The 22,922-nt window shown below is 37.1% G+C and overlaps 2 protein-coding genes and 1 long non-coding RNA gene across 6 annotated transcripts in view; 1 reads left to right on the top strand and 2 right to left on the bottom strand.

The window, feature by feature from the left end:
• Positions 1-22,922, top strand: part of LOC127510642 (gastrula zinc finger protein XlCGF26.1-like) — a 172,765-nt gene that overhangs the window by 11,508 nt on the left and 138,335 nt on the right. The window lies entirely within an intron of this gene.
• Positions 2,573-22,922, bottom strand: part of LOC127510633 (gastrula zinc finger protein XlCGF7.1-like) — a 101,774-nt gene continuing 81,424 nt past the window's right edge. For 2 of the 4 annotated variants that reach the window (XM_051890464.1, XM_051890465.1), the window contains exon 3: positions 4,755-5,798. In XM_051890464.1, coding sequence (XP_051746424.1) covers positions 4,873-5,798 — 926 coding nt within the window. In that variant the 3' untranslated portion in view covers positions 4,755-4,872. Of the gene's footprint in view, positions 3,239-4,754; positions 5,799-7,036; positions 7,179-7,795; positions 7,984-22,922 lie in introns of those variants that run through there. The other 2 variants (XR_007929686.1, XM_051890462.1) reach the window with 2 other exon arrangements.
• LOC127510714 (uncharacterized) lies at positions 10,643-19,986 on the bottom strand. Its single transcript, XR_007929706.1, has 6 exons — positions 19,899-19,986; positions 17,979-18,384; positions 17,225-17,333; positions 17,030-17,099; positions 11,217-11,371; positions 10,643-10,998 (listed from the first exon to the last, which is right to left on the bottom strand). It is a non-coding gene; the product is annotated as an uncharacterized LOC127510714 (long non-coding RNA).

Raw genomic sequence — 22,922 nt, 5'->3', positions numbered from 1 at the left:
CTTAATTTTGGCCTGATTTTTTTTAAAATTACATCTCTTGAAGTATTCAAAGTGTTTCACACTTAAAGAAAACCTTAACATTCACATGAGACTTCACACTGGAGAAAAGCATTTAAAATTGTCGAAAAGTAATAGGCCGGCACATGCCTGTAGGTGAACTAGGCAGCCGCCTAGGGCGGCAAGAAAGCGAGAGATTTAGTTTTGGATTTAATTAACTAATTTATTTTTTTGACATTCATTTGGAATTACTGCACTTATCTTTTTGATATATCACCCAATTAGTTATTCTTAATCTAGTAGTGGATTTAGCTAGTGTAGCTAGTTCCACAACCTGACATGTCTGTTGATTTCCTGAAAGCAATGGCCAATCAGAGGTGTTAAAGTTAGCACTGAACAAAAACTCAAGGTTTGGGTTAATCAACCGAGAGTTTAGGGTATGTTTGATGGTAAGATAACCTTGCTTTCTGGAATACCCCCCTGTAAATACAAATATAGATACAAATACAGAGTAAATTAAAAACAATAAAATCTGATTAAATTCACAATATATACATGTTTGAGAAAAATGTTAGTGTATGTATATGATGTTTTATTAACAAAGTTCGGGAGGAGCATATTCCCCTGGACAGCAAGCCAAATACACATAACCTTTATCTAATTATATGTAAGTGTGAACTTGTGAAATACATACGTGTGGAACAGCTGTACACCGCAAAATCCCCAGAGTTAAAGTTAATGAGATAATTAAGGTGATTAATTGATGATTGCGCATTAGTGATGAACACCTGCTGTTAACAAGCAGAATCACTTAAGAGAAACACAAAAACTACAACTGACTTCCAGCCACAACCTAAGATGAACTCAACTGAAGATAAAAGACATTAAATCTCTCAAGATCTGATTAAACAACTCCACAAACAGCATATTATCTCATTAACTTTAACTCTGCTTCAGTGTTATGGTCCCTCTCTAACTTAGAGTTAAAATATGTTCTCTGAGCAGAGTTGATTTAACTCTGGGGATTTTGCTGTGTAGGACCATGGCAGCCACATCATTTTCACCTCTGGAGAGTATGTTCCAAGCATCGTCATTGGAGCAGTTTGCATTTAAAACTGAATAATAAGTTGTACACACTCCTGAATAGATGATTCCAAAAGTCTGAGCACATTTTTGTCAGTGAGGTGTTCAAATGGCCATATACACTGCCCGGCCAAAAAAGTCGCTGTTTGAATTTAAAAAGTCAAATATTTAAGAGTCTTTGATTGGATCATTGCAGTGATTATTATGTTTCTAGCATATGTTAAATGTTTGGCAACAGTTTCTGTAACCCTAACTGATGGAGCGTGTAGCTTTTCATTTCTTAAACAGCCATGTAGGAAGACAAATTATGGCCATATTCCAGAATGACAATGTCAAGATTCATCAGGCTCAAATTGTGAAAGAATGGTTGGAAGGAAGCATGAAGAATCATTTTCACACATGAATTGACACCTTTGAGTCCAGACCTTAAATGAAAGTCTTTGGGATGTGCTGGAGAAAACTTTAAAGAGTGCTCACCTCTTGCATTGTATGCACAATTTTTGGTCAAGATCTTGTATTGACAAAGAGATAGGGCCATTTGGTTCTTAAATCTGTAATTGTAGAGGATGGGGTTGCATTGATCATGTGACGCTGGAGGCAATAGTACCCCTCCATGAGTTTGCAAATGTCTCCCCTTTCTGCTCCAGAGATTCCTTCATGAATCTGTCATAACTTCACCAGGTGGAAGAGCAGGCTGCCATCTTGTACAGCTATATGAGTCAATGGTACTTTGTTTGGATTCTATGATCCAAAGTAATGACACTAGAATGATCACTTAGTGTACTTTTTCGATTCATATTTTCAACTGTGACAGTAGAGATACATATCCACCCCCAACCTGCCTGTCATCCATCATGTCGGCAAAAGTCACTGTTTGGTGAGTAACAGTAAGACACTGATCTGGTAGGGTTTGTGTCGTGTTTTCTCATTTCATCAGCAAGGATTCTAATCATTTGGTTTCTGGCCATTCTCAACAACACTCTGTATACCTGCTGGCATTATGTTCCAGGGAAATTTTCAGGCCATGAATGTGACACACTGGTTGATGATAGACTGCTTAAGGAGCTTGTTGAAGGTCAACCAAGAGTACTGTTGGATTCAGGGGGAACCAAGGGGAGAACCTCAACAGGTTACAGTACCACAATGCTGTTTTGAAAAAGTAATCAATTATACTGCAATGCAATGTAACACAGTTTACACTATCACGTCCTCTTTGAGTTTTATTTAATCAACTTTATCTTTACCTTGATTTTTCCAGGCACTAAGAAGTTTTCTGCATTGAATATGTCATATAAACTCCAAAATGTCATCTTCTTTTACATGAACTAAATCATCCAATCCCTTAACTCCTTGTAAGCATGTAAACAAGAAATTGATTGAAAAGCACATCTGGACATAGGCTTGGCAACACTGTAAATAAACCAGGGCTTTGTGTTGTGCAGATTATCAGTGTATTTTTAATGAAAGCTTTATATTGTAAATATATTGGCTTGAGTATAAATATATTTGCATACTTTATATAACTAAAGATATTGTGCACATTTAACATTTTAAGTGAAACACTAATAAAAGCACACTTCCACAAAGAACTTGTTTGTATCAACATATACAGAATGATGGCTAATCTTTATTTGCATAATAAACATCACGTAAAATGTTAAAATAAAATAAATGTAAAAGATCAAAAATTAAAAAGATAGTACAAAGTTAATACTTTAGGCACTGAGCTGGCCACATCTTGCAATTCTTTATTACTATGGTCTGAACAAACAGTTTGGTCTGATTGGTTGTATAATGTGGTTTGCATGCCGTTCGGTCTGATTGGTTGTATAATGTGGTTTGCATGCCGTTCGGTTTTATTAATGAAAATCCAAATTAATGTCCTTAAACATCGAGCAGTACTCTTCTGACTACTCTGTCCTGCCATGGAAGAGAGCCGTGGAGTGTTTGGAAGAATGTTGCCAGATTTTTCCCTTTTAGAAAGGCAGTTCGACCAGCAGAGAGGTGACTTGGATCATGAAGGCTGTTGTCGCCATCTAAAATTCGCCTGCACTCCCCTGGAATTATGTCTCCATTTGTGTTGGTGTTGTCAGTGTAGTTTGAGGGAATGTATGCTGTGTACAGTAGATGGCGTTGTAGGCTTGTTCTGATGCTGTGCCTAAAGCAAAAGAGGAGTAAAAGTGAGTTAATGGAAGAAACTGTGTCACTATCCATCTGTTCTGAGTTTAAGTTTAATCTGAGAGAATACTACAATGTACCTGTTGTTCCATGGATTTGAAGCATATGTGTGTGCTAAGAAATTGTGCAAAGCCACACAGACCTTCACAATGTGCACAGTGTTCGTGATGCTGCAATCAAGTGGACGACCAAAGACCCTCCACTGCGATACCAATATGCCAAAAGCATTCTCGATGATGTCCATCATTCTAATGGGGCGTTCACACCAGACGCGACTTGGGCGAATAAATCGTGTTGTTCGCGCGTAGTTGGACGCTTGAAAATTTTGAGTTTACTCGCTTCATTCGCGCGTGAAATTCACTTCACAACAGACGCGAATTCGCGTCATGAGAGGGGCTTCTGCCAGGCGGCTCGTCTCCTTTCTGCACACTTCCTCTGAATAAACACATCAACTCGTCAGCGGGAAATATAATGCATATAAGGGTTGAGTGATGGAGCTTGTCCCAGGAAATGAGGAGCTGCTTCATAGGGATGTGGAAGTATACTCCTGAGACCCTCAAATATTTGTCCTAACAGAAGTTCAGTTCACTACATATGACAACGGTTCATATTGTTAAATAAAGTCTTTATTTTTGTTGTTTTTGCGCACAAAAGCTCTCGTCGCTTCATGACACTACGGTTGAACCACTGCAGTCACATTGACTACCTTTCTGGACGTCAAAAGGTGCAATGATGTTGCTGCCTATGTGTGGATCAGATACCCTCGGATTTCATCAAAAATATCTTAATTTGTGTTCCGAAGATGAACAAAGGTCTTACGGGTGTGGAACGACATAAGAGCGAATCCCTCATGACAGAATTAATGACAGAAATTTCACTTTTGGATGAACCAACCCTTTAAAAGAAATAGTTCACCCAAAAATGAAATTTATCATCCTATAATTTGTATATGACTATCTTCTGAGATATATTTAAAAAATATGCTTGCTCTTCCTAGGTTTATAATGGTTCTGAATAGGGGGCCACATTTTGAAACAAACAAACAAAAAAAATCATCCATCCATTAAAAAAAAAAAAAGTAATCCATAAAGCTCCAGGTTAATAAAGGCCTTCTGAAGCGAAGTAATGCGTTTCTGTTAAAACTTTATAAATTCAAATAACTAGCTTCCAGTGCACGACTGTACGCATACTGCGCAAGTTGAGTTGCGCGAAATGAGTAACCCGTGACGCGATGTATGGCTAGCGTAAGCTTAGACGCCTCTCATGGATCAAACAAACAGGGCTGGTCACCTTAAGCTCCTCTTTTATATCAAAATCCTTTGACATTTCTCTTTAAAATATCTCGTTTTATACTTCTAATTCATGACCGGTGTTTTGTTTTACTCTCTCCTCTGCGCTTCCACGTTCATCATTGCGTCGGGTCAGAGGTTATATATATACTCCTAGGATGGCTATATGTATGCGAGTAAATATACAAATAGGTTCTCACATAGACATGATTTTTCAGGTGTTTTATTACACTGATCACAATTAAACTTTCTTCATCCAGAGTGAATGTGCAGATAATTTTAGAAATTGCTCCTTTTTCTAAATATTTAGTCACAGTGATGAACACTATTTCTTTCCAGAATGATTTTGCATGTGACGTTTCAGGTCTCTATGATATGTGAAACTTTCTTCACACTGAAGACACGTGTAAGGCTTCTCTCCAGTGTGAATTCTCATGTGAACCTCAAGGTTTCCTTTATGTGTGAAACTCTTTCCACAGTGAGGGCAGGCAAACGGCTTCTCTCCAGTGTGAACTCTCAAGTGAGTCTTAAGATTTCCTTTTAGTGAGAAGCTCTTCCCACACAGTTTGCAGGTATAAGGACTCTCTCCAGTGTGACTTATTAAGTGGATATCAAGGGATTCTTTATATGTAAAATTCTTTCCACATTGGGTGCAGGTGTAAGGCTTCTCTCCAGTGTGAATTCTCATGTGAGTCTTGAGGCTTAGTTTATGACTGAAACTCTTACTGCATTGAGAGCACATGAAACGCTTCTCTCCATTGTGAATTCTCATGTGACATGTAAGATTTCCTTGCTGTGAGAAGCTCTTCCCACACAGTTTGCAGGTGAAAGGCTTCTCTCCAGTGTGAAGCATCATGTGAGTCTTGAGACTTACTTTATGACAGAAACTCTTTCCACATTGAGAGCATGTGAAAGGCTTGTCACCAGTGTGAATTTTCATGTGAGTCTTAAGGTATTTATTTAATTGGAAACTCTTTTTACACTGCTGGCATTTGAAAGGTTTCTCTCCAGAGTGAATTCTTACATGCATTTTAAGGAGCTTTACGTCTGGAAAACTCATTCCACACTGATGACATAAAAAACTGTCCCCTTTTGAGTGAATCCCCATGTGGCGATTAAGGGTTTCTGTCTTTTGAGCCAGTTTTTGTGCTGAACTCTTTTCAGTCTGTGAACAACAAAAAGATTTTTCTCCAGTTATGAAATGATCCATTTTATTCAGTTCGTGACTCTCCTCTTTCAGCAGCATCAGGTCTAAGGTCAACAGAGACAAATACAAGTTAACACCAATTTTAACTTGGTTGAGAATGACTGATCTATGTGAAAAATACACTGTGGCATGACTTTCAATAGGGACCTTAAAGACATTGTTTGACTACAGTATAACCGCAGTATATCTTAACTAAAATGAATGACAAGCTATGTGGTTTAATACAAAAACATTTATTTAAATACCACTGACACACCAGTAAGACATAAAATAATGTGTCAAACCCTGAGAACTACAACAACAATTTTAAACAAAAAAATAATTAATTAAAGCTGCAAGCAGCGATGAAAGGGCCCTCGCACCCGGGCTGACCGCTACCCATTGGCCTTAGGAAAACAGTGAATAGTGGCTGACATGCATGTAAGCGAGTGGGAAATAAGTCATTCCGACGTGCCACACTTCCTGCTGCCAACATGTAGATGTCTTCAGGACAGGACTATTATCAATCTTGTAAAGTTTGGAGCAGATCAGACATTGTATGCCTGAGTTACAACAACTTCCTGTTTTGCGGCGTTATTCGCATACTTTAGCACTTAGCCAAGTGTTGCATGATTTAACGTGTTTCTAGCATGTTTGGTACTTCGTGGCATATTGAAATGTGTTTCTGGGAGTGAATTACAGTGTTAAAGCATGCCATTTCCTGTTGCCAGTTTCCGAAGCGCAAGCGAGTTCGCTTGGCGTGCGAGAAACAATGAGGTTTGTTCTCGCACATCAAGCAGGCTCTACCGAACTGTTTTTGTTTATGTACGCTGATAACATTTATTTTGCATAAATAAAAATTTTTAATAGAGTGGCATAATTAAGTTTTAAATTAAATAATTTTGTTTATGCTACTTCAGTGTTATTTTTCCTAATTTAATGTGCGACTTCATGTCATTATACACATGTTCAATGTGGAAGTGGGATCTTCTCATGTTCGCTTGAAGGCTGCTCTCTGAATTATCGTAAATACGAGTTTTCTAGGTAAAAATTGCACATGAACACCCTCCCGTTTTGAATGCGATGAGCTCGTAATCACAACTTCAGAAGTGGAATAATCAAATTTCCAATAGCATATGAAGGCAGCATTAGTATTTGTCTGGTCATGTGATCTGCTCCATGTCAAATAAAAATGCTTTAATTAGGACACTCATATGTAATTCTTCAAAAAGATCACTCATTTCTGTAGAGATGGACATTTTAATAAGGATCAAATGAGTTCAGCTTTGAGAATGAAACCAACCTGTTTGTTCCTCAGTATCTTCTTGTTTCACTCTGAATACTTCTTCAATCTTCAAGTCTTCACTCTCCTCTTTAATAAACGACATCTTTATAATAGTGTGTCACGTGGATCTTCACCAGGAGTTTTTCTGGGTGTTTGGACACTGTTATGGTCAAGAAAAGAATAATTAATGGAAAGAAAAATAAATCCAAACTAAATCTCTGGGTGCGTCTCAATCAGAGTGATTACCACCCCCAGTAATACAAATTAATAAAAGAACACAAATTATATGTTTTTCATATTTTATGACTTTAAAGTTGGTATTTAATGATTTGTATATTATATTAAACAGATTCCATTTTCAAGAATACGTTTGCATGTTGGTTTGTAAAAGTTAATTAATTGTATTTAAACTCTTTTTAGCAGCATGTCTCGTCAGCGTGTGGTGAATCGAGCTCTTCGAATCACTGAATCATTTTGATTTATATTTGACTCGGAGTATCAAAAAGCTCCGTTCGTCCCATCATAACTTTATCCAGTGACCGAATTCGTGTTTACGATAAACTGATTCACGATATACGACTTGAAATGAGACGCAACATTTTGTTACTCCTGTGGATGGGCTTTACTCACAGAAATAACGTTCATTAATGTTAGATAAAGCAATACAATTGTACATTTAGTACAGATTAATTCATTTTAGATGGCCTCTAATAATTATAAAAATCAACTGAACGATTTTTATCGAATCAAACACGTTAAATGTTTAAAAACACAAACCTTTCTTCAGCCGAATCATTCACAACAGACGTGGGGTCGCGGTGCATACTTATGATGTCCTATCTTCAGACCAAAATAAAAGTCCCATTCACAAGTTGCTGTCCAAAATTACAAGTGCATAGAAATTTACATACAAAAACACACACATAGTAGTAAAAATAAATAAGGTATTCGTATTTGAATCCTTGGAGAAATGTGCTGAAAGAGTTTGTAGCACATCTTATATGTGAGATTCTTATGTGTGAAGTCACAAAACAGTCATGTTTGGGTACATTTATACCATGAATTGGTAACTAATTTTTCAGTAATAAGACATTTATAAATTGATGTTTGGATGCATTTTTCTAAAGTGTCATAGCAAAAACTATAATTATTCCACAAACAAGGTTTGTCAATAAAAATCAAACCTTTTTTTTAATGGCTATAGACAAATAAGAAACAATATATAGGTAATATTTTATATAATTTAAGTATGATTTATATTATTATTATTATACCCCTAATCCATTACACATGAGCAATTCTATTTTTACAATTATTAAAGTGCCCCATTATGTTGAAAGATGGGTCAGTACCCAGTTAACTTGGACCAGCTTTCTCCTCAGAATCACCAATTGTAAGTATGATTAATTATTGACGTATATATTTTCTACCGGGTGTTCAAAATACGAAGTGTTGTGTTTTATATTATGTAAGTCTTTGGCTAACTGGCCAACTCACGTTATTATGTAACATTATTATCTAAAACTTTAATCAGTCATTCATGTCATTAGTGCTCGGCTGACGTATGCGCCGTTATGATACAGTTAATGATACAGTTCCCGCATCCACATATCCAGAAGTTTCTGAGAGAATGCAACATCTTACAGTTCTACGATGTGTGGTGCTTTGAAAAAGGTGAATTTTCAGCTTTGTGTATTTCATAACATACAGTGTGGTCTAATGACATACTCTATGTAGTTTTGATTGTAATAGGTTTATGACAATGTCTGTAATATTCATATACTGCATAAATACTTTGTTACAGGTCTGACTAAAAAATTAGACAACATTTCAGTGGGCTCAACCTCTGTGGCAGTCCAATGCTCCAGTAACATCACTCTCAGCCTTCTTCGGCCACTTTGGGCAAACCGCCTCGGAGCTTTCAGTGCATGATCAGCTATTCAGTCTACGCCAAGCAAGTAATTCAGTCAGTGTCTACGCTCTCCGGTTTCGCACCTTGGTGGCCGCTAGTGGCTGGAATGAGACTGCATTACTCACAACATTCTGACAAGGTCTTAACGCCAGTTAATGGTGATATATGATGATACGATTGGACTTGAGAACTTCATTCAAAAGACTTTCTCAACGTCCCACAGCATGCTCTCTCCCTAAACCCGCTTTGCATCCTCTGCCCCATCAGTCACCCTTCCAGCACCTGAACCCATGTAGGTGGACTCCTACCACCTGACACATGTGGAGCGTCAGAGGAGAATTCTAAACCATCTATGCCTGTACTGTGGGGAAGAGGGTCATGTCATCACCGCCTGCCTGAGTACTAGTCAACTTCCACCTTAAATAGCTCCTTTATCAAGAACAACCGTACATATCTTAACTCCACAAATTTGTGTTTCAGCACAAGCCGTCATTGACCCGGGTTCTACGCGGAACTTCATCTCCACCCAACTTCTCCAGAAATTAAATGTCCGGAAGAAACGCTGCTCCCAGGATTTGAGAATTCACACCATCCAAGGAAATCCGCTGGGTCGTGGTCACATCCGGCACTTCTCTCCCACACTGACGCTCCGCATTGGATGCCTGCACACCAAGGAGATCACGTTTATGGTGCTGGAAGGAACCACCGCGGATATCATCCTGGGACACCCGTGGATGTCACAACACCATCCTTGTATCAACTGGAACACCGGTGAAACACTGCAGTGGAGTGAGTTTGTTTCCATACCTGCCTGTCATCTGTCATCGGAAAATCCAGGAGATCGTGAGGTACCTGAGATCTTACTGCCACCAGAGCCAGGACAGCTGGAGCCAGTTCCTTCCGTGGGCGGAGTACGACCAGAACTCCCTAAGACAATCCACCACAGGGCTCACCCCATTCCAATGTATCCTCGGTTACCAACCTTTGCCATTCCTCTGGTCGGGTGAGCCCTCGGAGGTTCCAGCTGTCAACCACTGGTTTCAGCAGAGCGAGAGAGTATGGGACTCAGCTCATGTGCATCTCCAACAGGAAGTGCAGAGACACAAGAGGCAGGCTGACACCTGTAGAACACCGACCCCTCGCTACCAACCAGGCGAGAAGGTGTGGCTCTCAACACGAGACTTTGTGTGTTCCTGGAGGCAGGGTTTATCTAAATTTTAGGGTTAGTGATGTTACTAACCCGGAAAGAAACTCGTAGTCCCTACCAGCCGTTTGTTGTAGTCCTTAAAAAAGAAAATATCCTTTAAAAGAAAATATCTCCCTTTGCATTGAATTTTGAGCGTCGTAACTTTGCAGACTTTGTTTATGATCTAACAGCAACATTACACTAACTAAAGTTAAAAAAGTTAAATCATAATCAACCACCCCTTTAAATTCAGATATGCATTAGTGACTACTTAATTTCAAGTATGTCATGTTATAACTTATATTTTATCTTATTCATTTACTGTAGGTTGTACCTTGCAGCCATGCATTACAGTGGAAATGCAGACCATGAGCAGGCAACAACATCAGCAGGACAAGGTCATTTTCCCAAAGTCAAAGAAGGGTGAATGCACTGCAAAGCCACAGACCCTTCATATGGTATGTTATAAAATATATTTTATTTAAATATATCTACAAATACACTTTACACAGTGACACATTTGAGATGTTCTGAAGAGGTAGGTTATATTAAATTTAATGAATATAACAATTTCCTTCTGTATGCAATGTTTTACAGATTATCTAAAAGACCCGATGAAGCTCGTCTTTGAAGAACAGCTAAAAGAAATCCCCATTCCCACATTCCTGTCCTCTTAGTTTGAAAAAACCTTCAAAGGAGGAAGTTATTGTCCACCACGTTCAGTCAAGGGGCGGTCGAAATCCAACAAACTGTCCATCCGCATCAGGAAACTCCTGCTGAATCCGGAGCACAACACAGGACGGGAGAACAACTCTAATATTCCGTGCTAAATAGCCCCAGCACCAGCTGACAAAGCTTCGATGGGCAAGATAACGGTACCGCCTGTAAAGAGAGTGGCAGACACTATTAACGTTGTAGATAAAACTATACAAAAAGGTGTACATATTTTCAGTTCTTTGTGTTTTGTTTTTTACAAATAAATATTTTGAAGAAAAACATTAATTTGCTTTGTTGCAGTGGTGTCATGAAATTTAACATTTTATTTATATTGACAATAATGTCAAAATTCCATAAAAAAAAAAAAAAAAAAAAAAACTTACGCTTCTTCTGTTTTACGCCTCAAAGGTCCATAATCAGCTTTGTAAATGTTCAAAATGTTCTGCAGGGTGTAAGGATTCAAACAGTTCGGTTCAAAGCCTGGGTGATGTATAATGCATTTCAGAGGCCCTGAAACCTGATTCATTCGTCTTCCAACCTAAAAAAGACAAGCCACCAACTATTTATTATACTGTCCAAAATTACAAAAGTAAAAGCAACTCATTAAAAAGCATAATATGACCTCTCTCATTAAATGAGGTATATATATATATATATATATATATATATATATATATATACAAACCCGATTCCAAAAAAGTTGGGACACTGTACAAATTGTGAATAAAAAAGGAATGCAATAATTTACAAATCTCATACTTATATTTATTCACAATAGAATATAGATAACATATCAAATGTTGAAAGTGAGACATTTTGAAATATCATGCCAAATATTGGCTCATTTTGGATTTCATGAGAGCTACACATTCCAAAAAAGTTGGGACAGGTAGCAATAAGAGGCCGGAAAAGTTAAATGTACATATAAAGAACAGCTGGAGGACCAATTTGCAACTTATTAGGTCAGTTGGCAACATGACTGGGTATAAAAAGAGCCTCTCAGAGTGGCAGTGTCTCTCAGAAGTCAAGATGGGCAGAGGATCACCAATTCCCCCAATGCTGCGGCGAAAAATAGTGGAGCAATATCAGAAAGGAGTTTCTCAGAGAAGAATTGCAAAGAGTTTGAAGTTATCATCATCTACAGTGCATAATATCATCCAAAGATTCAGAGAATCTGGAACAATCTCTGTGCGTAAGGGTCAAGGCCGGAAAACCATACTGGATGCCCGTGATCTTCGGGCCCTTAGACGGCACTGCGTCACATACAGGAATGCTACTGTAATGGAAATCACAACATGGGCTCAGGAATACTTCCAGAAAACATTGTCGGTGAACACAATCCCCCGTGCCATTCGCCGTTGTCGGCTAAAACTCTATATGTCAAAAAAGAAGCCATATCTAAACATGATCCAGAAGCGCAGGCGTTTTCTCTGGGCCAAGGCTCATTTAAAATGGACTGTGGCAAAGTGAAAACTGTTCTGTGGTCAGACGAATCAAAATTTGAAGTTCTTTTTGGAAAACTGTGACGCCATGTCATCCGGAGTAAAGAGGACAAGGACAACCCAAGTTGTTATCAGCGCTCAGTTCAGAAGCCTGCATCTCTGATGGTATAGGGTTGCATGAGTGCGTGTGGCATGGGCATCTGGAAAGGCACCATCAATGCTGAAAGGTATATCCAAGTTCTAGAACAACATATGCTCCCATCCAGACGTCGTCTCTTTCAGGGAAGACCTTGCATTTTCCAACATGACAATGCCAGACCACATACTGCATCAATTACAACATCATGGCTGCGTAGAAGAAGGATCCGGGTACTGAAATGGCCAGCCTGCAGTCCAGATCTTTCACCCATAGAAAACATTTGGCGCATCATAAAGAGGAAGATGCGACAAAGAAGACCTAAGACAGTTGAGCAACTAGAAGCCTGTATTAGACAAGAATGGGACAACATTCCTATTCCTAAACTTGAGCAACTTGTCTCCTCAGTCCCCAGACGTTTGCAGACTGTTAAAAAAAGAAGAGGGGATGCCACAAAGTGGTAAACATGGCCATGTCCCAACTTTTTTGAGATGTGTTGATGCCATGAAATTTAAAATCAACTTATTTTTCCCTTAAAATGATACATTTTCTCAGTTTAAACATTTGACATGTCATCTATGTTGTATTCGGAATAAAATATTGAAATTTGAAACTTCCACATCATTGCATTCCTTTTTTATTCACAATTTGTACAGTGTCCCAACTTTTTTGGAATCAGGTTTGTGTATATATATATATATATATATTAGTACTGTCAAAATTAAAGCGTAAACGCATGCGATAACCATTTGGCTCTTAGGGGAACTTTAAAAAAAATGCGCCTTGAGACCTTGCGTTTTTTTTCTTCATTCCACTGCCCACGCTCGAATTTTTCAAAGCAAAAACGCGTTCTGTATGAATGAGCTCATATTCATGCAAATGTTTTTAAACAATTTGCGTTTGATAAAACACATAGGAGAACGCAGTGCGGTACTGGTGTGCGTCTGTGAATCTCCTGTCTGTAGCTGTTTCCATCCAAAGTTGCGTATTTAACTTATGCGCAAATTTGGATTATCACATAAAACATTTGCGAATAAAGCACTGTTTCCATCTAGTGAGTCAAAGAGAACAAACACGTCACTTCTTAATAAACTGGCGCTAATTATCACATAAATTAATTATCATAAACATTAAGGTTGCTGCAGTAGAAGCCACTGTATCTAATAATTTTCGTATATATTATAAATAGTTTGTTCCTTCGAGTGTGCAGACAAAACCCAATAAACGCTGTCATGTTCTCTTGCATTCAGATGCCCCGTGTATGTGAACGCAATCGTGTGAGGTGCTTCTGGGAGGGAATTATACTGAACCACATTAAGGACAGACTTTGCTCAGGCATTACAGAATGACCAAAACAGCATTTCAGATGCTGTGCAACAAGATCGGTTTGCTGGGTCCAGTTATGCCATCCTATCACAAAGTCACGTCTTTTTTTGATGTGCATCAAGGAATTTATTCGGAAAGTGTTTCCATTGTAGTTTATGTGCATGTTTTCGTATTGCGTAAAAACTTTATCCAACTCATTTGAGTGCATACTTTTTTTATACGCTTTTTTTTTTTTATGCGCATCTTGACATTTCCATCCAGCGTTTTTCATGCGATATCCCCAAAATGTGCATAAAAATAAGTGGATGGAAACAGCTTGTGTGAAGCACACACTCGTGTGGATGGAAAACTGCTTCAGTGCGAACAAAACGAACGAACAAAAACACACAAGATTTGGCCAAAATGCCCGTTTTGTCAAGTATCCTCGCAAGCACAGTTAAATGAATTAAATGAAGTCTTAAATTAATGTAACGAGTTTTAAGAAAATAGGATGCGTGTCAGATCCGTGCCATGTGTGGCAGCGGCAGGCCTTAAAGTGACAGCAGCCTAATAAACCTGCTGCTGTCTGTCATTAATGTTAATCAAAGAACAAAAGAAAAAGAGAACATCACTCACTGCACTTGACTGAATAACATTTGTAGCTTTAATAAGGATTAATCTATATTTAATTGATAATTTATGCAGTGAAGACTGTGAAGTGTTTGATAACTTTATTCAATTTCTGTGTATATCCTACCTGAAAAACTTAAAGCACTGTTTACAAGGTTACATGGGTCAAAAACAATAACTTTTGTGCGTTTTGACAGAGCAAGTAAAATTCTGAACAGGTATGACTGGGCCAATAGAAAAAAATGAGCCCTGATATATTGAAGGGCAGGTAAATGTGACATATTATAATGGGTTTATGTGAAGATTGTTTTAAGTTCACATAAATTAAAAGTAGTTATATTATTTTATTTATTAAGCCTAATAAATATTAAAAAATGATAGCTTTCAATTATACTGTAATGATGAATGCCTATAATTAATGGCTAAAATTGAGAGAAAAAAAAAAATCAATTTCATAGAGACATCAGTATTAGTATCAGTGATACTGGTCTTATTTCATAAAAAGATGCCATTAAACAAATATTTAAAATATAGACTACTGTCTTTATGTTATTTCTACATTAATTTTGAGATTAAATGTGAAATTATTACAATATAAAAATATATTAAAAACTTTAATTAATTGTGATTAATTAAATTGTTTTTGCAATGAATTAGTTACTTTTTTAATCCATTGACAGCACTAATATATGTATGTTTGTGTGGTTTTAATTATATATATTATATTTTATATATATATATATATATATATATATATATATACATATATATATATATACATATATATATATATATATATTATACTACCAGTCAAAAGTTTGGAAACATTACTATTTTTAATGTTTTTGAACAAAGTCTCTTATGGGGTGTTCACACCAGACGCGACTTGCGCGAATAAATCGCGCTATTCGCGCGTAGTTGGACGCTTGAGTTTACTCGCTTCATTCGCGTGTGAAATTCGCTTCACAACAGACGCGAATTCACGTCATGAGAGGGGCTTTTGCCAGGCGGCTCGTCTCGTTTCTGCACACTTCCTCTGAATAAACACATCAACTCGTCAGCGGGAAAGTAGTTGTAAAATACAGCGAATAAGCTCAATTTGCCGGCTTTAGCTAACTTGTAGTCTCAGTATGTATATATATAGCTCAAATTGAGTAAAGAGCGTTTTTTATAACTTACCAGATTGTCCGACCTCCTCATTCACTTTCTTCCAAGCAAGATCCCTTTTATTCCTGTTTCTATAAAAGTATGAAGATGTATCGTACAGCTCAGGGTGTCCACATACAGCGACGATGATTTTGTCCTCCATTGTTGTTTCGGATTTCTGCCTCCGCTCGCTACGTTGTAATCACGTCACTACTAGAGCAAGCTCCTGATTGGTTAACACGGCGCGAATTTTCGCCAAAGTTCAGATTTTTCAACTTGCGCGTCAAACGGCCGAAACGCTCAATTCGCGCGAATTGCACCACAGGATGTCTATTTGCGTCTTTGCATCGACTTAACATGTAAATCACTCGCGCTTAACGCTTCATTCGCGTCTGGTGTGAACGCACCATTATGCTCATTAAGGCTGCATTTATTTCATAATAAATACAGAAAAAACACTAATATTGTGAAATATTATTACAATTTAACATTATGGTTTTCTATTTTAATATACTTTAAAATATAATTTATTTCTGTGATGCAAAGCTGAATTTTCAGCATCATTACTCCAGTCTTCAGTGTCACATGATCCTTCAGATATCATTGTAATATGCTGATTTATTATCAATGTTGGAAACAATTGTGCTGCTTAATATTATTTTATAACCTGTGATACTTTTTCAGGATTCTTTGATGAATAAAAAGTTAAAAAATATCAGCATTTATTTAAAATAGAAATCTTTTATAACAATATATACTACCGTTCAAAAGTTTGGGGTCAGTAATTTTTTTTTCTTTCTTTTCTTTTTTTTTTTTTTTGAAAGAAATTAATACTTTTATTCAGCACAGATGTGTTAAATTGATAAAAAGTGATAGTAAAGATTTATATTGTTAGAAAAGATTCACATTTTGAATAAATGCTGTTTTTTTTAACCTTTTATTCATCAATGAATCCTGAAAAAAGTATCACAGGTTCCAAAAAAATATTAAGCAACACAACTGTTTTCAACTTCGATAATAACTGAGTATCAAATCAGCATATTAGTTAGTTAGTTAGATACTTTATTTATCCCAGTGGGAAATTCACAATTTCCAGCAGTATACACAACCTGATACAGCATACAATAATACTAAAATATAACGATAATAAATTTAAATTAAAAAATAAAAAAGTCCTGTGCAAATCAAATTTTATGCTACCAAATGTACAATGTATAGTTCAGTTCAGATAGAATGATTGCTGAAGGATCATGTGACACTGAAGACTGGAGTAATGATGCTGAAAATTCAGCTTTGATCACAGAAATAAATTATATTTTAAAGTATATTAAAATAGAAAACCATAATTTTAAATTGTAATAATATTTCACAATATTGTTGTTTTTTCTGTATTTATTATGAAATAAATGCAGCCTTAATGAGCATAAGAGACTTCGTTCAAAAACATTAAATATAGTAATGTTTCCAAACTTTTGACCTGTAGTGTATATATATATATACACACAACTTTATTTTACGTAGTAATTTATTATAGTACCTTCGGTATTTCCATGCAGCAGACATTTTCAACTTCGCTGGGCATTCTATTACAGTTTTCACATCTGCACCTAAATGACAAAAATACACCAGTGTGTTTTAAAACTGTATTTTATGTCGTTACAGTGAAGAAGCCAAATTAAACCATTATAACATCGTATGTGAAAGGTAAGACAGTTTCAAATTAAAAACTTACCACTGTGAAACATCCTGCTGGAGTCGCGCTTGCAATGGATGTTCCGACTGATCATCTTGTTCATCTGCATTTTCAGGATCCGACTCGGGCTCGAACTGGTATGGTAAAACTGAAGACATAATTATAAGTGCATAAGTGTAACGGTCTTTATAATTAGTGTGAAGGCTGAATCTCGCGATTATGTTAAGGGGCATTACGTTTCCGACACACGCTTGAGGTGTTCGGCCAATCACAATGCACTTTTTGAAAGACTGAGCATAGAGGCGCTACAATAATGTACAGTATGTGAAAAATGTATTTTTTGAACATTAAAGCATGTTAACATTCTATTAAACCCGATACACAAAATAATGAAAACAGAATCATATGATCCCTTTAATGTTACTCAAAATAATTGTTTTGATCAGGCTACTCCTGTATTATTTTTTCTAATTTAGTGTGTGACTTCACATCATAATACAAATGTTCAATGTGGAAGCAGGATCTTCTCATGTTTGCTTGAAGGCAGCATTAAGCCCAAAGTATACTTCATATTTTACACGTACGCAAGGGTGAGCGTATATGAAGTATACCCAGGGCTTTAGTCTTTGTCTGGTCATGTGATCTCAACATGTTTATCCACGAGGCAATCCGCTCCATGTCAAATAAAACCGCTTTCACTCATATGACATTCTTCAAAAACATTCATTTTTGTTGAGATGGTCATTTTAATAAGGATCAAATGACTGAGTTCAGCTTTGAGAATGAAACCAACCTGTTTGTGTCTCAGTATTTTCATGGTTCACTCTGAAAGCTTCTTCAGTCCTGATGTCTTCACTCTCCTCTTTAATAAACGACATATTTGTTTGTTCCTCAGTCTCTTCTTGTTTCACACTGAATGCTTCTTCAATCCTGATGTTTTCACTCTCTTCTTTAATAAATGACATATTTGTTTGTTCCTCAGCATCTTGTTTCACACTGAATACTTCTTCAATCATCATGTCTTCACTCTCTTCTTTAATAAATACCATATTTTTCTTTTCCTCAGTATCTTCTTGTTTCACACTGAATGTTTCTTCAATTTTCATGTCTTCACTCTCCACTTAATAAACGCCATCTTTATAATAGTGTGTCACGTGGATCTCAGTCACTGCAGGAGTTTTTCTGTGTGTTTGGACACCCTGTAATGTTTCAGATGAGAATAATTAACAGACAGAAAAAGAAATCACAACGAAATCTCTGGGTGTGTCTCAATCAGAAGTCAGTCAGAGTTATTAGCCACCCCCTGCAGTACAAATTAAAGTCCTCCTGTAGACAATAACTTCATCCCTTAAAACTGATCTTTGATCACCAAAATGAATTTTCATTTTAATGTAAACTAACCCTTTAAGACTGTCAATTGCTGCCAACTACTGGCGGTTTAGTTTCATATTTATCATTTCCCCCCCCCAACATTTCTTATTTGTATTTTCAAAATATATTTAAAACAATATCATAGCATAATTTAATGTAGCTGTAATTTTTCAGTGTAAATGATTTAATTTGATTGGTAACAGCCCTATACTGATCAAATTTAAGAATTTAAAGGGTTAGTTCACCCAAAAATGAAAATTCTGTCATTAATTACTCACCCTCGTGCCGTAAGACCTTCGTTAATCTTCGGAACACAAATTGAGATATTTTTGTTTAAATCTGATGGCTCTGTGAGGCCTACATAGGGAGCAATGACATTTCCTCTCTCAAGATCCATAAAGGTACTAAAAACATATTTAAATCAGTTCAGTTCAAGGCCTCACGGAGCCATCGGATTTAAACAAAAATATCTTAATTTGCGTTCCGAAGATTAACGAAGGTCTTACGGGTGTGGAACGGCACGAGGGTGAGTAATTAATGACAGAATTTTCATTTTTGGGTGAACTAACCCTTTAAAATGAAAGATTGAATCATACATTTAATAAGATTAGGACAAAAAGCCTTTTATAAAGGTAAAAATGCCCTCGGGGTAACTATCACAAAATGCAGATTTAAATATACCAACGCTAAAATACACTGATTATAATATTGCTTCAGAATAAATTAGATATACTCAACAAAAATCCAAAATTTTTCCAGATAAGCAACTTTTTTACTTGGACAAGTGAATGACCGATTTACTTGTCCAAAGAACAAGCACATGACAAGGCTTATGTCAATTTCAAACCGCTGTTTTGAGACTGTGAATTTTTCACCAAAGAGTCTTTAAGAACACAAATTATACATACTCTTCATATTTTATGAGTTAAGTTGGTATTTAATTATCTGTATATAGATTCCATTTGCAGTTGGTTTGTAAAAGTTTCATTAATTACACGCGTGTTTGTGTTCTCGTTGCACGCAGCGTTCGCTGAATCGAGCTCTTCGAATCACTGAATCATTACGCGAAGCATTTGATTCAGTTGACTCGGAGCAACAAAAAGCACCACTTTATCCAGTGACCGAATTCGTGTTTACGATGAACGCGAAGTGAGACGCACCTTTTCTGTTACTTATGTGTGAATGCACTTTTCTCACAAAAATAACATTTATTAATGTTAGATAAAGCAATACAATTGTACATTTAATGCATAATAATTCATTTAAGATCGCCTCTAATCATTATAAAAAGAGGTCGAACGATTTTTATCGATTCAAACACGTTATATGCTTAAAAACAAACCTTTCTTCAGCCAATTCACAATAGACGCGGCTCGGGGCGCAGACTTATTACGTCACGCCGTCAGATCAAAATAAAAGTCCCATTCACAAGCTGCTGTCTAAAATCACAAAGTGCATAGATATTTACATGCAAAAACCCACATATAGTAAAAAATAATAAGAATCTTGCTATATCAGTGCAAGGGAAAGTTGTGAAGTTAGTTTATATTATGTATATTTGTTCATTTAAACTAAATGTTTAATAATAATTTAAAAAAAATAAATCACGTATTCCACCACAGAGAGCAATATAGAAGAGATTAGGAGGAGAAAAGTTTAGAGATTATAAGGACCTGAGGCTTTACTGAGCTCAACAGCTCTGGCTGAGCTGTGGTATAAACGAAACACTCTTGGTGACTTTATTTAGTTTCCTTTAATATATTAAAAAAAATATTTTTATTTTTTAATTAGTGCAAGGATATATGACAATTTAGTTGAGGCCGCCATCCTTTTTAGGGACGAGGAAGTAACTGCTGTAAAGCCTGACTCGCTCTGAGCCGGGGGAACCATTTCTATGGCTCCTTTCACCAACAGAGACATCACCTCGGAGTGTAGGATGTGGGTGTCCTTTGCTCTCACCGAGGTGGGAACCACACCGCCGAAACGCAGGGGTCTTCGAGCGAATTGGAGTGAATAACCTCGTATTATAATCCCCAACACTCAGCTTGACACTCCGAGGATGGCCTGCCAGACCTCGGCCCGCGTGGCAAGGGGTTGGATCAGATCGGATGACAGGCCGCTGCTCACGCATTTTGAACTTCGTTTTACCCCTCAACAAAGAACGAAAAAGAACTTTGTTTGAAGTATATTGAGGCCTTAACCCTTTAAGTAGTCTCAAGATGCACACCAGTAATGTTTTTTTTTTCTAAGTCGTGTTTCTAAAAGCTACTTAAATGTCCTAATTGAATTGAGGCATAATCCTGGCTTAATCTAAGCCTTGTTTGTGAAACTGGGCAGAAGCAGACTAGTGGTGAACTTCTTTTTTTTTTTTTTCAAAACCCCCCCAAAAAACGTGCTCCTCGGCCTCTTCCCCCTATTCCACCACCACACACCCTTACTCCTCTTCTTCTTCCTCTTCCTCTTCCTCAAGCAGGCAGCTGCCCTTGTTCATTTACTTGGCCAGGTGCCTCCATGTTCAGAAATTGTACTGGTCCTGCATGGTCAAGCTCTTTATATACATATTTGGCAGCATTCACAGTCATTAGACAGCACCTGTCAGTTAACTAAACATACTGTTTGATTGCTCATCTGAGATGTGTGAAACTCCTCCTTCGTTAGTCAAGTTCTAGTTTCACCTGACTGTCAATTGCTGTAATAAATTTATCAAATGTTCCAAGGATTCATATATGGTATTCAAGGTATTATGTTCTTGACTAATTTTGACAATTGAACAGACTATTGTGCATGTGATGACTTATACAATGAAATGACGCTGACACGTTTTGGAGCGAACAACCATTAGACTGAGAATCAACAATCAGTTTAGATCAACAAGATCTATTCACTTGGAAATTGTGCTAAATGTAGGCTACCTGTACTTAATCATTTGCAAAGATGTACTAAGACATTGAGACATGTACTTAGACATTTGCAATTTGATGAAATGAATGAGAAAATCAATTCTGTTGTGAACAATTGCCAAGTGGTTTGGAGGTTTGTCCATGTTGTTTTGAGAATGTAATTTCTGTTTCAAGAAATGAGCCAAACCAATGGAGAAAAACTAATATTAAAAGCCCACTGAAGTGTTGATGTAATAGCTGAACAAACTCTTGAGTTTCAGAGTAGGTTTAGAGTTGATAAATCCAACCTGGTTTAGATCAGGTTCAGCGGTCTCAAAATGCTCGGTATAAATGTTCTCTGTCAACTCGGGTTTAATCCAAAGTTTGCGATTAACTCTGAAGCGTGTGCATCTGAAAGTGTGACACGTAAGGCAAAATCGCGCTTTGGCTTAGTGTGATTATGAAATCTCAAAGCACTGCGAGATTGAGTCGCTTATAACGTGCATTTGAAAAAGCAACACGCCTCAAACATCTTTCCCAACATGAGAAGCATTTATTAACCTTTAACAAAAGACAACTTTTAATAACGTTTTTACTCCAAACTCACTTCATAATGTCAGTTGAATGTTTGAAATAACATCCTTCTGAGATATGGCTTCTTACACAGAATAAGGCATACAACAAATTACTTCATGGTATTCTATACAGTGATAAAGGATATGTCGATTAGCATTAAAAATATTGATATGCATTATAAATATATAGGTGCTGGTCATATAATTAGAATATCATCAAAAAGTTGATTTATTTCACTAATCCCATTCAAAAAGTGAAACTTGTATATTATATTCATTCATTATCTCAGAAAATTAGATTACTTAAGACCAATACAAAGAAAGGATTTTTAGAAATCTTGGCCAACTGAAAAGTATGAACATGAAAAGTATGAGCATGTACAGCACTCAATACTTAGTTGGGGCTCCTTTTGCCTGAATTACTGCGCAATGCGGCGTGGCATGGAGTCGATCAGTCTGTAGCACTGCTCAGGTGTTATAAGAGCCCAGGTTGCTCTGATAGTGGTCTTCAGCTCTTCTGCATTGTTGGGTCTGGCATATCGCATCTTCCTCTTCACAATACCCCATAGATTTTCTATGGGGTTAAGGTCAGGCGAGTTTGCTGGCCAATTAAGAACAGGGATACCATGGTCCTTAAACCAGGTACTGGTAGCTTTGGTAGCAGAGTGGACCAACACCAGCAGATGACATGGCACCCCAAACCATCACTGACTGTGGAAACTTTACACTGGACCTTAAGCAACGTGGATTGTGTGCCTCTCCTCTCTTCCTCCAGACTCTGGGACCCTGATTTCCAAAGGAAATGCAAAATTTACTTTCATCAGAGAACATAACTTTGGACCACTCAGCAGCAGTCCAGCCCTTTTTGTCTTTAGCCCAGGCGAGACGCTTCTGACGCTGTCTATTGTTCAA

Source organism: Ctenopharyngodon idella, chromosome 4 (genome assembly GCF_019924925.1).
Source record: "Ctenopharyngodon idella isolate HZGC_01 chromosome 4, HZGC01, whole genome shotgun sequence".
Classification (NCBI taxonomy): domain Eukaryota; kingdom Metazoa; phylum Chordata; class Actinopteri; order Cypriniformes; family Xenocyprididae; genus Ctenopharyngodon; species Ctenopharyngodon idella.
Note: the sequence above shows the minus strand (reverse complement) of the source record. Positions and strands in the feature narration are given on the sequence as shown.